This window comes from Haliotis cracherodii, unplaced genomic scaffold (genome assembly GCF_022045235.1).
Source record: "Haliotis cracherodii isolate W230 unplaced genomic scaffold, xgHalCrac1.p SCAF_15, whole genome shotgun sequence".
In the NCBI taxonomy this organism is placed as follows: domain Eukaryota; kingdom Metazoa; phylum Mollusca; class Gastropoda; order Lepetellida; family Haliotidae; genus Haliotis; species Haliotis cracherodii.
The window spans coordinates 24,896,950-24,914,696 of NW_027266270.1; the positions used below are offsets into that span (position 1 = coordinate 24,896,950).

Consider the following 17,747-nt stretch of genomic DNA (forward strand, 5'->3'; position numbering starts at 1 on the left):
TAATCTGTCATGGCACTATAGTTAATCTGTCATGGCACTATAGTTCTATAGTTAATTTGTCATGGCACTATAGTTAATATGTCATGGCACCATAGTTAATTTGTCATGGCACTATAGTTAATATGTCATGGCACTATAGTTAATATGTCATGGCACCATAGTTAATTTGTCATGGCACTATAGTTAATATGTCATGGCACCATAGTTAATCTGTCATGGCACTATAGTTAATCTGTCATGGCACTATAGTTAATCTGTCATGGCACTATAGTTCTATAGTTAATATGTCATGGCACTATAGTTAATATGTCATGGCACTATAGTTAATCTGTCATGGCACGGCACTATAGTTAATCTGTCATGGCACGGCACTATAGTTAATCTGTCATGGCACGGCACTATAGTTAATCTGTCATGGCAGGGCACTATAGTTAATCTGTCATGGCACCATAGTAATCTGTCATGGCACTATAGTTAATCTGACATGGCACGGCACTATAGTTAATCTGTCATGGCACTATAGTTAATCTGTCATGGCAGGGCACTATAGTTAATCTGTCATGGCACCATAGTAATCTGCCATGGCACTATAGTTAATCTGGCAGGGCACTATAGTAATCTGGCAGGGCACTATAGTTAATCTGTCATGGCACTATAGTCATCTGTCATGGCACTATAGTTAATCTGTCACAGCATTCATTCTGTAGTATTACTAACATGGTTAATCTGTCATGCCCTGACACATTAACAATAGCAATATGACAGAATACCGTGTTCCTTAACTTCTTTTGAGTAGCACATAAGTACTGACAGCAGTATGATGACAATTATTGTCTTGTGCCCAAAACCCATAGGAATGGAAATGTTAAGCATATTACACATGTTTTGTACCAACAGAAAATATTCTACTTGCCTGATATCCAGGAGCTAATTCTTGTAAATGCAAACTATATGACACATACACAGCAACTGTGCATCTCCAAATGATGGTATCTCTGCAACTGACAACAACAATTCCAGACAAGGAAGAAATATAGGTTTTCCTTGAACACATTGGGCTTGACTACTACGATGCTCATAAACAGTGATAAATTTCTGAAGCTGACAACAGGAAATCTCACCTCATTCTCCTCACTTGCCTAACGATTAACAAAAGGAAAGTTTAAACTACTTGATGTGTGCCTTTAACATGGTTAACACTGGCACATTGTTTTGGAAAAGTATACAGTATTTCCTTGTTAGACGCGGGGGCATCTATTAATTTTGCACAAGACAAAGACCTGGCGTCGATTCTGTTGAATGCTGGCACAGTGGCCACTCACTTTCTTACCAAATCCCAATTTCTAGTCAAGCAAGGGGTGCATTTACAGGAACATGCCATAAGTTTATGTCTAATACAAGCCCAGCTTCTATTTGGTGGACAGAGCGTATAACCTGGTAATTATTAATCATCAACATATCAAAGCGATAGGGCTCTGATTTTCTTCAGATAGTGGATCTGGCCTTTATTAGAAACCCAATGTCTAATAGCGACTAGCAATTAACATCAATAAGGACATCAAACAAATAGGCTGCCATTTTATAATTTTAAGGCTGCTGGATTTATTATTTGATCAATGTATCACTTACGAAAAAAAACTTTTGTGGACAATGAGTCCAGGGAATTTATCGTAATAGAATAAAGATATCATACACAGGATAATCGTTGATGATAAATATGATAAATATAGTATTTCAGTACTCAACATATAATAATGGGTCAAGTTTTACCATGACGTACACACAGTGAGCCTTGTCATGGCTTACATAATGTGTTTTTCTCCTCTTATCATGCTTATCAAGATGAGAACATTCCAGTGTATCCAGAACACTGCTCGTTTGACGATGGAGCAGGTTCACCCAATATACAATACTAAGGGTGACATGGGGCTTTTTTCACCATCACGATAGTAATGCAATAGTAGAATACACTGTTGCAATAGTTTAGTGATAGATGTCATAACTATTGAAATAGTACTGTAATAGTACTGAACCAACTTTAGTGAGTGAGTGAGTGAGTACGGTTTTATGCCGCTTTTAGCAATATTCCAGCAATATCACGGCGGAGGACTCCAGAAATGGGCTTCACACATTGTACCCATGTCGGGAATCAAACCCGGGTCTTCGGCGTGACGAGCAAACGCTTTAACCACTAGGCTACCCGACCGCCCCTTAACCAACTTTAAGCCTTGACAATTATATATATATCAATTTGATAGACATGAATAAGAACTGCTGACAATCTCAAAGTTGGATGCTTTCTTCACCATTGTCAAAATGAGATAGCCCCAGGACACTCTTTATGGCGCAATGGGTGAAAATATGTACTTTTTCACTACTCATTTTCACTTGTAATTAGTGTTTGGTGTAACATTTATAAAATAATACATTTAAGGTTAGAATCAATACTTTTTTCTTAGTGCGCAATAGTGATCGATACTAATATCGAGAAGTAAAATATCGCGATCCACCGATGCATCGGTGTATCGTCCCACTACTAATTGCTGGGTGACCAGAATGACCGACTTCCAGTGATGAGCTAACCTAACACCTTTGATCTCAGATCAGTGGAGTAGGGCACCAACAATACCAGGGGATTAGTTGCAGCAGGGACCAAGTCTAAGATAAACTGTCAAACACTTCTCTATCACTGATGCTTTAGGCCATTAGTATTTCCTGGATATTGGCTCTAATTCTTGGAAACTGTCAACAAGGTTACAGTTGGGTTGCAGAGATGGACTATGCCCTCCTGTCTATGGCCTGGTCTAGGCACTTCCTCATGGATACATATATATATAAAAATATTATCTTTGTGTGGGCAGTGTAGTCATCACATGTGAGGGGAAACAGACAGGGAAAGTGCCTCAGGATTCTGTAGCTCAATTTCATATATATGGTCATGAAAGTCCTACAGGGGTCAAAATATCCAGAAATATTATATAAGTGCCGACACAAACCACATAATTAGAATGACAACAGAATCATACTACGAACTGATCATGTCGATACGAGAATAACCAACTGAAAATTGCATTTTCAACAAGGTCACAAAAGAGGTCATGTTAAACTTCATGCAAATCGTGTAAGGGAATAGATGTTTGAAAGCATGTCAACGGGGTCACACACAACATGACGTGATGTACAAACCACAGACTGACCTGCAACAAGATCAGGTGTCACAAGACATGAACAATATGAGTACTACACATGCACCAACAAGTAATGGCTAACTGTACATCATCAATGCGGCCATGTGAGGGAGTGAGTGAGTACAGTTTTATGCCGCTTTTAGCAACAGTGTCTGCTCTGGCTTAAATTTTCTTGGGGTCACTTGGACCCCCTCATCATAAAATTAGGGGTCCCAAACAAAAATGGAGGGGTCCAATTTATAGCATTATAACATAACATTACGATCCTTTATAAATTAACTACCCCCATAACATAGCATGCCATCCTACACGGTCGCTTGATTTCGCGGGTCACTGTTACCACGTTCTGAAGTATACCCTTGATGTGCCTGGCTATTTATAGTTTGACACAAGGTCGGGATATTTTCGACCAATCATCAAGCTGAATGAAGTATGACTATATCCGACCTGCTTAATATGGGGCATTTGATTGGCTGAAGCAAAGCTACAGACAATACCGTACATTAATACATGCAAAACCGAAAATAGATATAGGTCAAGAAACCGGTTTGGGTATTTGTCATAAAAAGGGAGAGAATAATGAAACTGGTTTTGTTTAGCGAACAGAAGTGTTAATCAACATGCTTCGCTGTCTTGTTTGGCAAAAAATACCCTTACGCTAAGACATACATCTTTGATTTACGATAACACTGTCAATTCGATATGAAATTAAACGCCCAAGTCACTGCGTCCACGAGACCCACACATGTTACGCAGGTGCGTTCAAACTCATTTTTGTGCATCCAAGACGCACAAACGCACTCTTCAGCTTACACAGAGCAATACTGCAGCAATACCAGGAGCACACTAGGAATGGGCTTCACACATTGTACCAAAGTTGGGAATCAAACCCGTGCGTTCGTTGTGACGCATAAACGCTTTTACCACTAGGCTACCCCACCGCCCCATGTGGCCATGATGGCTTCTGTGACACAGGGAATGATAACTTTCAACAGGCACTACACTGCATTCACTGAATCTAACATGCCTTAAAAGATGCACATATGACCCTATGTACACACACAAGGAAACAGAATGATGAACCAGCAAAATATCAGAAGCACAGTATTCAAATTCCATATTTCTTTTGAACATGTCTGCATCAGGATGAACAAGATGAAGACAATGAATACAAAAATACCACAATGTTTTTCATGCACAAAGTCTTCCCATAGATCCTAGCCTATCAGTGAGTGAGTATGGTTTTTTTTATGCCATTTTTAGCAATATTCCAGCAATATCACGGCAGGGGACACCAGAAATGGGCTTCACACCTAGTACCCATGTCGGGAATCGAACCCGGATCTTCAGTTAAATGCTTTAACCACTAGGCTACCCGACCGCCCCCCTAGCCTATCTGAAAAGTACAAGGTAAATAAAAGCAACACAGTCCTTTTCCATATTCATAAAAAGTCTCTCTCACTCAATGTTCCATTTTCATCATTTCTTGTTTCAAAAGTTTCCATGGCAACAGGATAATCAATTATCATGATCATAACTGTCATTGTAGATCTAAAATGAAGTGACAGAGATGACTCAGATGGACAATCGTTGTCCACCACCTTTAGCACTATTTCAGCTATATTTACAGTGATGGACACGGAAATGGACTTCATTCATGGTACCCATGTGGAGAATCGAACCCAGGTCTTCGCCATGATGAACGACCTCTTTAACCACTAGGCTAACCCACCATCCCTAGTTTAACATGAAACCAACAAAATGCTGCTTGCATTTTGAACAAACTATCCCTTTTCACATTTTCAATCGTAATAAAGTTTACACTACAAATCATGCAAAACATGCTTTGTGACAAATACAGAAATTGTGTCCATCGTCAAAACACTTACATTTCTTTCCTGAAAGGAAAGGTAAACATAAATGAATGAATATCACACTGAACATCCTGAAAACAAGATCTCTCCTTCCTCAAAATCAGAAAGTGTAACGATTATGTTTGCCTGAAGCATGTCCACTGAAGTGTAGCTAGTTAAGCTGACACACCTGAGGTTATACCTGGCTACTGCTGTCAGAACAGGAGTGAGTGATTGAGTATGGTTTTACGCCGCTTTTAGCAATATTCCAGCAATATCACGGCAGGGGACACCAGAAATGGGCTTCACACATTGTTCCCATGTCGGAAATCTAACCCGGGTCTTCGGCGTGACGAGCGAACGCTTTAACCACTTTAACCACTTTCAACATCATTTTCAGTGGTAAGTAATCCAATAATGATCTATTAATTCGATCTGCTGGTAAAACATCTACATCTATTACCAAATGTTCAAGGTTTTTGGCACATTTTTAATAGGACAAAATTTTAATTACCATGATTACATACCAATAGGGCTGGGACGGGTAACTCGGACACCTGGGTCGGGTGGGTACTGAGTAGGACCCGGGTACCCACAGGACTACCCGGCCCAGTGGTTAGTCACGTGTTTATCGGGAAGAAAGATTATCTAGAAACTCCATGGTTACACTACAAGTCACTAATGTTCACATTTCTTTCTGACTATGAACGCATTCCTTCTGACTTCTGATGTTTGAGTAAAGATAAAGCTTCTGTCAACTTCAGTGCATACATGACCAGATCGTTTTATTCTTTTATCTAAATACATTTTTTGTCAAGACTACAGTCAAGCTATTCCGAAACGGACATTTTGTATACATCTCTTGTGACATACAGCGGGTACCCGGGTAGGGTAATAGGGGGGTGGGTACACGGGAATTAAATTTGGACTCGTCCCAGCCCTACATACCAACATATTTCCTGATGACCCACCTTCGGCCCTGCAATACCACGTACAGCTGCACCCTTGATACTGTCCAAAACACAGCCATGGACAGAGGGGTGAACAGAAAGACAAAATATCAAATTCAAGTATCCACACTCACCATCATGTCTGGGTCCAGAGATGTTTTCTTCCCAAGTCCTCGTCTCACAAATTTATTTGGAACAGCATATCCTTCCTCATCCATAAGTGGCTCATAAATATCCCCCTGAAAACCTAAAGTCTCCGTCGGATCCATGTAAACTGGATCTCCTGACATGAGCCCTGCATTGTACAAATCATCTGAGCTGAAACTCTTCCGCAATGGGAACCTTTGAACAGGTCTCTCAGTTAACTCATCCACCATTGACAACACCATGTTCCTGCTCTCTGGTACAGGAGCTAGATCATTCTTATGGATCACTGTAAAGTCAGATTCATAGGCAAGATTGTCCAGCATATCCACGGGGGGTCTCTTCGGAGGTGGCGGACGTCCTCGTCGGGTGAGAGCATTAGTATTGGAGGTGTTGATCATGTGATCACTTGCCACGGAAAAAGGTCGCTGTTTCGGTGGTGGAGGTCTCGATGGAGGATGACGTCGAACAGGATCTTCTTGAGACAGAGGTCGTTGTAGAAGTGATATGCGATCTTTGATCGACTTATATGTGTCCTCCTCCTCCTCCTCCTGTTTGTTCTTGACATTCCCAGTTGTTATTTTATGAATATCTTTGGCAGCGTGTGACTTAGTAGTGTCTTTGGGCACAGGTTTGGTTACATGATGAACGCGTTTGTCTTTCTGTTTATTTTGAGCCTTGGTTTTATCAGGATCCTTTCCTGCTTTCACAGCAGCCTTCTTTTCAGTAGCAGTGCTTCCTTCATATAAGTCATTCTCAACCATCACAACCTCTTGAGACTTCTTCACCTTTGCCTTAATGTAATCATCATGAGCATGAGTTCGGGGTGGCTTCTTTGGTGGTGGAGGACCGCCTTCTGTATGGTCATTGGAAGGTGGCGGTAGTTCAGGGAGTGGGGGATTAGTTCGGGAGAAATTGAAGGGAGATACACCAGCATGAAGAGGAGAATGTGTCAACTCCCTTGCCGTCCCTATACTGTTCTGTCTGCGAACTCCATGATGCTTTGGGGATTTCTTAGGAGACTGAGTTTTCACAGGAGAGCCTTCAGTTGGCTTCTTCTGGGGTGACTCAAATCGTTTCATCCTCTGAACCACTGGCAGAGAGTCCTCATCATCAGCATCGCTACCATTTATTATCCTCTTGGGACTGTTGGGTTCAGATTTCCTTCGAAGTTTCTCCTGTTCAATCTGTTCCCTTGACTTGTTTCGGTTTCTGGTTAGAGTTCCAGACACTGCTGGGTCACTTTTCCGATCTCCCTGGTTCGGAGAGGGCTTACATCCAACTTTCACTGGTGACGGTGGCACTGGTGGTTTCACCTTCTCATTCTCCTTATCACTTCCAACACCCTGCTGCAGAGCACTGATCCTGCGAGACACTGTTGGGCTCAGCTTCTTCTTCGGCACTGCATAAGCTGGAGTTGCAGGCGTGGACTCGGATGATACCTTCAGTTTTGCTAAGTTTGCCTTCCCCTCAACTTCAGTCTTTTTGTTTCCATTTGACTTTAACTGAGAGATTTTCTTGGGATCTGCATAATTCTTTTCTACAGACAGAGGTTTCTGTCCTTTAGGAAAGGCAGGCTTGGCAGAAGTGATGGCTGGTTTTGTGGTGAGGGTTGGCTTCTGTCTTGGTGCAGGTTTTGGGTGCTTTGCTAGATCATCTGATCCTTCGGTTTCTTGAGATTTCTCCAATTCTTCTTTGGTCTCTCCTGTTTCAAACATTTTTTTTATATTATTCATTTTGCCTGGTGGCAAGTTTCTAACACTACTGCTCTGTGTGCTATGCTCCATTTACTGTGTTAGGTGGCTTAAATGGGATATTGATGCTACCAGTTCTGGAGAAAGCTCATCAGAGCTTTCCCCTGACAACACAAGATCTATTTCCTCTTTCATCTCAGCCATTGACGACATCCTTAACTAGAGCATCTGAAATGGAAAATATTCTGTCAAACATGATGCAAAAATTACACAAAACAGTGTTATAAACATGAAGAATATGTTCCATTTTTGAATGAGCGAGTGAGCAATTTTTGTTATGCAGCTGTAACAATATTCCAGCAAAATCATGGCGGGGCACACCAGAATTGGCTTTACACATTACCCATATCATGAGGGTTTGAACCCAGGGCTTTGTCATGACGAGTGAATATCCACTAGACTACTCCACTGGCCCTGTTCCACTTAATATGCTACAAGAGGCAACTCATCTTGTGCTCCAACGTCATATGGACCCGGTTTTTATTCACTATCTTTGAAGTTGTTTTGAGGTTGTACAATGTCCCTTTTACCAGTGTAACTGTCTCCTTGATTGGGTCAGCAATGGAAAGATGTAGACTTATAACCATGATAACTACAGTGACAGTAGATTGATGAATGTATCAACAAATCACATTGATCCAGTCAACAGTGCTCTATTCAAACTCAGCCTCTGAATACATTTGCATTCTTATCAAAAGAATTAATGTGGACATTCCCTGTACCCTGTGGACCAATTAGCAGTTTAACAAGTCTGTTTGACTGCAGGGGTGTTCTAAAAGCCACCGGCCCCAATGCAGGTTATTGAAGGTGATGATAAGCTTTGCATCAGTTTCAAATGACAATTAGTATGTTTACATGTTACAGAAGAGAATCTCAATTTGGGAACTTTGTGTCCCTGTATAAGCTTCAGTTCTACCTGCAATGACCAATAACATCTTTTGCTTGCGAGAGCTCCCTTTTAAGTTTTAGTGAGTGAGTGAATGAGTATGGTTTTATGCTGCTTTTAGCAATATTCCAGCAATATCACGGGGGGACACTAGAAATGGGCTTCACACAGAGTACCCACGCTGGGAATCAAACCTGGTTCTTCAGCGCGACAAGATAAAGCTTCAACCACTAGGCTGCCCGCCTGGTAAATTTCTACTAGTCCTTATGATACCTTAACTACTGGGAAGTTGGGCAAGGACTATAGGACTAGTGCCAGTTTCTAACGCTGAGGCATTTTAAGCCTGAATTATAAAATTGCAAGGGTGTAACTTGCCCAACCCTAAAACATTTACAAACACAAATAGTGATAACACCCTCCGAGACCAACGAGCCTGAAACTGTACTAGCTTTCTGGATACCTTTAACATAACACCAACGGACTCGGTGTAGTGAGCATGGGCCAGGTTACATGAATCCCTAATGTTATTTAGAGATGCGCATGTGTGTTTATGTGATGTTTATGTGATGTGTATGTGTATGTATGGTGTGTGTTTATGTGTGTGTGGCAGGGGTCCTAAAAATTTAAAATCCCAATCGGATATTTGCATTTAGGCCACGCCCCCTTCAAATAGCGTATTTTCGTACGACTTTTCACACACATTACAAGTTGTTACGTACAGTGTTCCCTCGTTATTGAGCACTTTGTTATAGCGAGGTAAAGCATGGCTCCCAAAACTGACTAACATTTTTACTAAACTCAAATTTTCCAATGACACAATCACAGAAAACATTATCAGCGGATCACCGCGATCATGTAACACTGGAAATACAAGTCAACAAATCCGAACTGAAGAACGTAATTTAATCCTATCATTATAATATATGGTAATAAAAAGAATTGTACACTGTTTGTCTGGACTAGAGTTTGCAATATATTTGATTAATATTATTCAATATTTCATTCAATAATTATAATAATGTTTACAATAATTTCATCAAAATTCTTTAAAATGGTATCTGAAAAAACTAAAAACTGAATCACCGGTTGTTTGTTATTTAAAATGTCCAGACAGAAAAATTTAAATGTCCGGTAAGCAATATTATAAATCGGACATTTGAGATTCCCAATTGGACATGTCCGGCGCATATGACCATTTCCGGACCCCTGGTGTGTGGTGTGTGTGTCTCCATGACCTTATCAAGACTTGTGCCTCTATTTTAGTGCTACCCAATTGAGAAACAACAGTGCAGTTTTACAATAGACAGCTTTATTACTCAGGTCAACTCACAAGACTTGTTTTGTAGGAAACTGTCCACATCCAACATACCATCTACCCGAGGTAAGCATATCCACTTACCTATGTCAAAACCTAGTTTCCCGAAGCGAGCATATCCACTAACCTATGTCAAAGCCTAGTTTCCCGAAGCGAGCATGTCCACTAACCTATGTCAAAGCCTAGTTTCCCGAAGCGAGCATATCCACTAACCTATGTCAAAGCCTAGTTTTCCAAAGCGAGCATATCCACTAACCTATGTCAAAGCCTAGTTTCCCGAGGCAAGCATATCCACTAACCTATGTCAAAGCCTAGTTTCCCGAAGCGAGCATGTCCACTAACCTATGTCAAAGCCTAGTTTCCCGAGGCAAGCATATCCACTAACCTATGTCAAAACCTAGTTTCCCGAGGCAAGCATATCCACTAACCTATGTCAAAACCTAGTTTCACGAAGCGAGCATATCCACTAACCTATGTCAAAACCTAGTTTCCCGAAGCGAGCATATCCACTAACCTATGTCAAAGCCTAGTTTCCCGAAGCGAGCATATCCACTAACCTATGTCAAAGCCTAGTTTCCCGAAGCGAGCATGTCCACTAACCTATGTCAAAGCCTAGTTTCCCGAGGCAAGCATGTCCACTAACCTATGTCAAAACCTAGTTTCCCGAAGCGAGCATATCCACTAACCTATGTCAAAACCTAGTTTCCCGAGGCAAGCACATCCACTAACCTATGTCAAAACCTAGTTTCCCGAGGCAAGCATGTCCACTAACCTATGTCAAAACCTAGTTTCTAGCCTTGCCACATCAAGGCCACCTTTTCAGCTCGACCAGTGTAATGAAAACGCTATATCCAATCAGATAGCTGTTCTTATCATGTATAGCTTCACAAAGATGGCACCTACCATAGGCATGATAAGGTGATGACCAAGTCGATCAGACAATGAAAACATTCACAATTTCTCAGCTGACACAAAAACATAGGCAATCGTTGTGGGTGCTGACAAACCTAGAAACATAATCGAGATTCGAACACACAATCATATTTTTCTAGGCTGCCCAAGGGATGTAACTCTGTACAGCATCTACGATGACAGTGCCACACATGCCCCCTGATGTTGGAGGAATGAGGAAAGTGATGAAGGTCTCTGGCGCTTGCCACTTTGGTGAAACCCAGGGCAGTGGCATGGGGCTGACAAACCTAGATATCAGGGCGAACAGAGGTAATCCACGGCTATAATCTTCTGTCATGTCCAAGGGGGACAGGTGGCCCAGTCTTCTAAGGCGCCGCGATTCGCAGTGCAGAGTTGCATCCCTCACCACGCCAGAAACCATTGATTGTGGGTTCGAATCCCGGTTCGCCCCGATTGGGTTTCACCGAAGCGGTAAACGTCTGAGACCTGCATTGCTTCGGGCTTTCTTCCCATATTAAGCTGACACGCCGCGATATAACTGCGTTAAACCAAAATCACTCACCCACTCACTGTCATGTCAAGGGATGTAACTCAGTACCAGGAAGGGATTTCATTAAGCATGTAATATATGTAATATGTAAAAGGTATCTTCCCGAGGCAAGTGAGTTAACTGACTAAAAAAGCCCAGTTTCCACCCTTGCAAAACTAGACTGAAATTATGGAGTTATATTTTGGCTGGACAAATGAGTCTAAACACAGTCCAATCAAAATCGGGGAACGAAATCGACATCTGGATCATAAACAACATGGTGACTGCTGTGTCGATTGCAGGATTTGCAGAGAATACGTACCGCCAAATGGGCGTCAACATGTTTTCCAGATCTTTTTATGGTTTTAATCAATGTGCTCAAGTGATTTGATGCACCTCGATAGGTAAGAGCCATTTTGTTACACAAAAAATCTTGATTATCGATCAGATTGTCTTCATTGAGCACCACCATTTTGTTTGAATCAAATAAAAGTGATATAAAGAGGTGGAATCTGATTGGTCAATAGGGGGACATAGAAGGGGCATAACCCATAATCATCACTGGTAGGGCATGATCGAACCATGAAACTGCAGCCAAATTCAGCAAGGGTGGAAACTGGATTTCTACAGTCAATTAACTCCCTTGCCTCTGGAAGATGTAACAAATGTCTTCTATGTTGATATGGTTAATGACAGGACTTAATATTTTTAGGACTCAGAAAGTCCCTGCTATGAAACCTAGCCAGCCAGTTCATTTACCATGGAGATAACCATGTTAATGTCAAAGGACATTGAGCTAGACAGCTCACACAAGCAGCATGGCTCAGAGCATAGTCAAGGACTTAAACATTTCGCATACTTGTTGTCTTTAAACATTGCTCTTGCTCACAAACTTCAAATAACCTCCAGAACAAATAAGAAAGTTGCCAGTGTGTAGTCAAGAATGACAGAGACAGCTTCCCGGTACACATGCATGTTACATGTCTCGCCTAGCTAACACCCAGCTAACGCTCAGGGAATTATCTAGACCTGTTCCGAGGCTGGTATTCAGGCCTAAAGTCTGCAACAAATGCAACAAATGTCCAAAAATGGAATCAAAACAATCCCAATTCATGTCAGGCTCGATTTAGCTCTATAAAACATGTGCAAGAGCAACCTATTATTGAAAAGGGGGCACGTGTGACCCAGTCGTCTTTGGCACCACGATTCGTTGTGCACAGTTGCGCCCCTTGGGCACACCAGATACCTATGATTGTGGGTTTCAATCCCAGTTCGCCCCGATTATGTTTCTAGGTTTGGCAGCACCATACCCGTGCTCGTGGGTTTCACCGAAGTAGTAAACGTCTGAGACCTGAATCACTTTGGGCTTTCCTCCAACATTAAGCTGACACGCTGTGATATAACTGGAATACTGATAAAAGCGGTGTTAAACCCAACTCGCTCACTCACTATTATTGAAAAGTGCAACCTAATATAAATTTCTACATGCACCAAGTGCATATTAAAAAAATCAAATTAGTATCTGACAAACCCTTACATGTCCATACAACTATCTTTGAACACAGTGCATACCTCTAAGCTTTATGGCCCATAGCACATCATTAGTCCCTGGGTTATATGTAATTTGACATCCTTTCTTGGGCCTGACGTCATCAAACTGTGGGTCCTCCAAGATTCTGTGCACATCCTTTTACGTTGTACAGCAATATGTATGTAAAATCATGACAGTCATCAGAGATTTCCTTATTCGGTTTTTGCTTCTAGGTTTGTCTTTGATAACTTTATGGGACAAGAGTGCAGCCTTGTTTTGCCTGGTGCAACTGGGTTTTCATGTCAACATGCACCTGGTACAAGTTACACGAATTTCCTTCAAACAAGCACTGCATGTTATTATAGCTAAAATGGATAGAATTATCATTAAACCGCCCACATGTTATCAGAAATGAGCCGGCCACTGTAACTTGATAATGCCCTCATATTGCTTGACGACTGGCCATAATCACGCCCGTTGTTAGGTGACGTCATAGGATAGGGATAGGTGACATCACGTTCAATAGTGACATCATCTCGTTTGTTCTGTGACGTTTCCATATTTGTAAAAGTGGGTCAGTGACATTTGTGTTGATTGCAGTAAATGTTTCAAAACCGACATTGTTGTCTCTTTTTATTTGATAAAAAATTCCATCCATTTTTAGCTATAATAACGGTAATGCTATTTTTCAGGGCATTATCATTTGCAGAAGCCCTCGGTCTTTTCAACTGCCCTCTTTCGTCGGGCAGTTAATTGAAGACCTCAGGCTTCTGCAAATGATAATGCCCTGAAAAGTAGCGTTACCCTTATAATATAGTTATAAACCATATGATGGTTTTGTCATGTCGATATGTACTTCACTGACATCAGGACCAATAAACGAAGATGAAGAGAAAGGGGCTTTAAAGCTTAGTTTTACATCATTGCACGTTATGTTACTATACTATGTTAACAGACTTAGGATTTAAGAAATAGGAATTTTTTTTAAATCCACATTTGAACAAAATAAAAGAAATTCATCTAATTTGCTTGCCAAGGGTTCTTAGTTTGGTATCCTACCTACATTCATGATGCTGTAGTGTATAACTCATTGAGAGACTCCAAGAACTTGCTCAGAAATGACAGACTTCAACTTTACATCTTGTGGGCAAATCACCAATCTCATTCAAATCAGATCTAAGTTCTCGCTGCCGCTAAACAAAGATCTGAGGACATCCCCTTACGGGTCACGTCAGAACGATCTTTCACGAACTTTGACCGACCACTGAAATGACTAACAAGAAGTCAACATCAGCCAATTAGAAAGCAGCTTTCTTGAGCTTGACGGCACTCATTTCAATCTGGCGACATCCATTTCAGACTACGCTTGAAAAATATGTTGACACAGTTCTCGATTAAAATTTTGAAAACAGATCAAACAAACATTCGGGAATGACTAATGTATGGTTAAGATGGTATGGCAGTGCTTCCCACGTACTGTGCAGTGCCTCTCCATTCAAATGTTTATCCCACGGAAGCGAGAGATAGATGATATAATAATTTTGATGGAATCAGTCGTAACTGTCGTTCTGAATACCCCATGTTAATGTTTTCGAGGTTGCATGATTAGAAAACACATTCCGAATATCACTTTCATGATCTGGTAGGCGACACTTTGATTGGTCGGATGAAAGGTCATTCTGATGTGACCCGTAATGGGATGTCCTCAGATCTTTGTTCAGCAAAAGCGAGAACTATGATCTGATTTTAATGAGATTGGCAAATCACATATAACAGATTTAGATGTCCTGATTCAAACATTTGAAGCTCTGGGTTAGAATAGGTTTTCAGCAACCCATGCTTGTCGTAAGAGGCGGATTACAGATCAGATGGTCATGCTCGCTGACTCGGTTAATGCAGGTCATATCATTTCCGTAGATCAATGCTCATGATGTCAATCACTGGATGGTCTAGTCCAGACTCAATTATTTACAGACTGACGCCATACAGCTTGAATATTGCTGAGTGCAGCGAAAAACAATCGAACTGATTCAAATTACACACATGAAACATGTCCACATTTTTATGCTTTTAAAAAGTACATTTGACCAGTTATGTTTGAAGTATAAACAAATATTTACACACGCAATACATAAAATATATTAATGATAATGAATCTATTTATTATAATATCAATTGTTGAATCTCAAACTAATTGGCTTTTTAGACAATAGTTGTATTTTGTCATTACGTGAGGAAAATCGGAAACGGATTTAACACAGGGGGTCAAACTCTAAACAGGAATTAAATTGTGTTTATATCCTGAAAATGATTACATTTTTAAAAACAATATCCGCTGCCAGTTATGTGGTATTTCAGAAAATGCAGCATGTGTCACATCTTTGGCATTACCAGAGACAGGAGGTGTTGCTAAGAGCCTGAGGGGTCCAGATAATATTTTGAGCAATTAAGTATTTGCTCTTATGTAATCATCCACATTGGGTATTGACAGTTTTCCTTTGGTTGTCAATATATATTTACTTTTTACTCCCTTAAATCAAGTTTATTGGAACTATTTATACCAACAGACCAATGAGTAGAATTTTTTCAAAAATAATTCTGCCAAAAATGCTGTTTCACTTTCTGCATGTTCAGGTGACTCTGTCCATTTCAGAAGTAACACCATCGTAAGAGTGACCTCAGAACAAAGATCAACACATGTCTTTGGGTGATCATAGAACTAACATCGTCATAAGACTTTGTTTGAGTGATATCAGAACTAACACCATCGTAAGTCTATGTTTGAGTAATGATAGAACTGACACCATCGTAAGTCTATGTTTGAGTGATCTCAGAACTAACACCATCGTAAGTCTATGTTTGAGTAATGATAGAACTGACACCATCGTAAGTCTATGTTTGAGTGATCTCAGAACTAACACCATCTTAAGTCTATGTTTAAGTAATCATAGAACTGACACCATCGTAAGTCTATGTTTGAGTGATCTTAGAACTAACACCATCCTGAATCTATGTTTGAGTTATCTTAGAACTGACACCATTGTAAGTCTATGTTTGAGTGATCTTAGAACTAACACCATCGTAAGTCTATGTTTGAGTCATCTTAGAACTGACACCATCGTAAGTCTATGTTTGAGTGATCTTAGAACTGACACCATCGTAAGTCTATGTTTGAGTGATCTTAGAAAGGACACCATCGTAAGTCTATGTTTGAGTGATCTCAGAGCCCAGGTCTGAAGCACCAGATTAGAGCCGGTAAACAGGCTATGTGGAATACATAGAAATTCTCAAAAATGGTTCGTTTTCACTTGCTCATTTATGGATTAATAAAAATAATAAATACACCACAATAAAGATTGTCCTTTTTCCTTTCATGTGTTGTGTTTTATTTTTGTTCATTGAGAAAGAAATGAATATCTTATATTGATTGGCATTGCACTAATTAAGCTTATTAATTAGTGCCACAGGATGGTACCCTTAACACATTTACACCGAAAAGGACAATATGGACAATACACCGTCTTTTTCACATATATTATATGCTGTTGAATTCAGGGTATATGCAAACTTATTAAAATCACTAGTTTCAAGGATGCCATTCAAGTTCTGTTGGTCTCACTCAAGTCCTTCTTGAACATGTAGAATTGTAGAAATTCCAACAACATACTTTTCATGGTCACTTTAAAACTGTAAGTGATAAGCTCTTCAACACACAAGTATAACCCCTCACTTCCACTGACTGCTGTATACAATATCTGAACTTATCACTGAATACATTGTTGATCATGCTGATTATCATATGCAGTTAGGGGTGGTCGGGTAGCCTAGTGGTTAAAGCGTTCGCTCGTCACGCCGAAGACCCGGGTTCGATTCCCGACATGGGTACAATGTGTGAAGCCCATTTCTGCTGTCCCCTGCCGTGATATTGCTGGAATATTGCTAAAAGCGGCGTAAAGCCATACACACTCACTCATATGCGGTTATAAGCATCAAGTCTTGTTCATTCAACTACTGCTCATCCCTGCAATCACATGACGTTGTTTGAGATGAATAGGCTGAAATCAGCCGAGCTGCACCCATAGAATTCTTGACAACCTTTATTAGCCACTGAACGAGAGCGTTCAGTATTTTCCCCAAGTCCTATTGACATTACAAACAATTTTCCGTTTGTGGTATTTACAGTTACCAGGTTACTAAGATACAGCTTCAGTTTTGTTAAGAAAATGGGCACAGACCTTGATCAAACATGTTATACTTACACATGATGTTTTCAACTCAAATATTTTCAGAACAAATATTACAACAATATATGTATAACTTCTGGGTCATAATTCCCACTGTTGTTATACTATTAACTGAACTATTATATCTAAATTCAGTTTATCCCCAAACTGTGATTTTGATTATCATATTCATCCAGATGTTTCACTTTCAGTTTGCAGTTGGTCTGATGATGCATGTCATATTCACACAGTGTTTGAAATAATTCTAAAACCCAACAAGACAGTAGGGCAGGTGACCTTAGTCACATAAGTGTTGCCTGCCCATCTTCAAAGTTACATGCCCATAGTAAAACATTATGAATATTGAAAAATTGCAAAAATAAGAGACAAATTGCATTTTGATTCATTTGAAATAATGCAGAGAATTACTTGAAAATCTAAGAGAAGTTATGATTAAACTGA

General features: G+C 40.3%; 1 protein-coding gene across 2 annotated transcripts in view; it reads right to left on the reverse strand.

The window, feature by feature from the left end:
* Nucleotides 1-17,747, reverse strand: part of LOC139462409 (DENN domain-containing protein 2A-like) — an 81,829-nt gene that overhangs the window by 61,220 nt on the left and 2,862 nt on the right. Inside the window, exons 1-2 of one of the 2 annotated variants that reach the window (XM_071244108.1) lie at nt 13,104-13,189; nt 6,126-8,057 (exon numbers count right to left, since the gene is read on the reverse strand). In XM_071244108.1, coding sequence (XP_071100209.1) covers nt 6,126-7,922 — 1,797 coding nt within the window. In that variant the 5' untranslated portion in view covers nt 7,923-8,057; nt 13,104-13,189. Of the gene's footprint in view, nt 1-6,125; nt 8,058-13,103; nt 13,190-17,747 lie in introns of those variants that run through there. The other variant, XM_071244107.1, reaches the window with a different exon arrangement.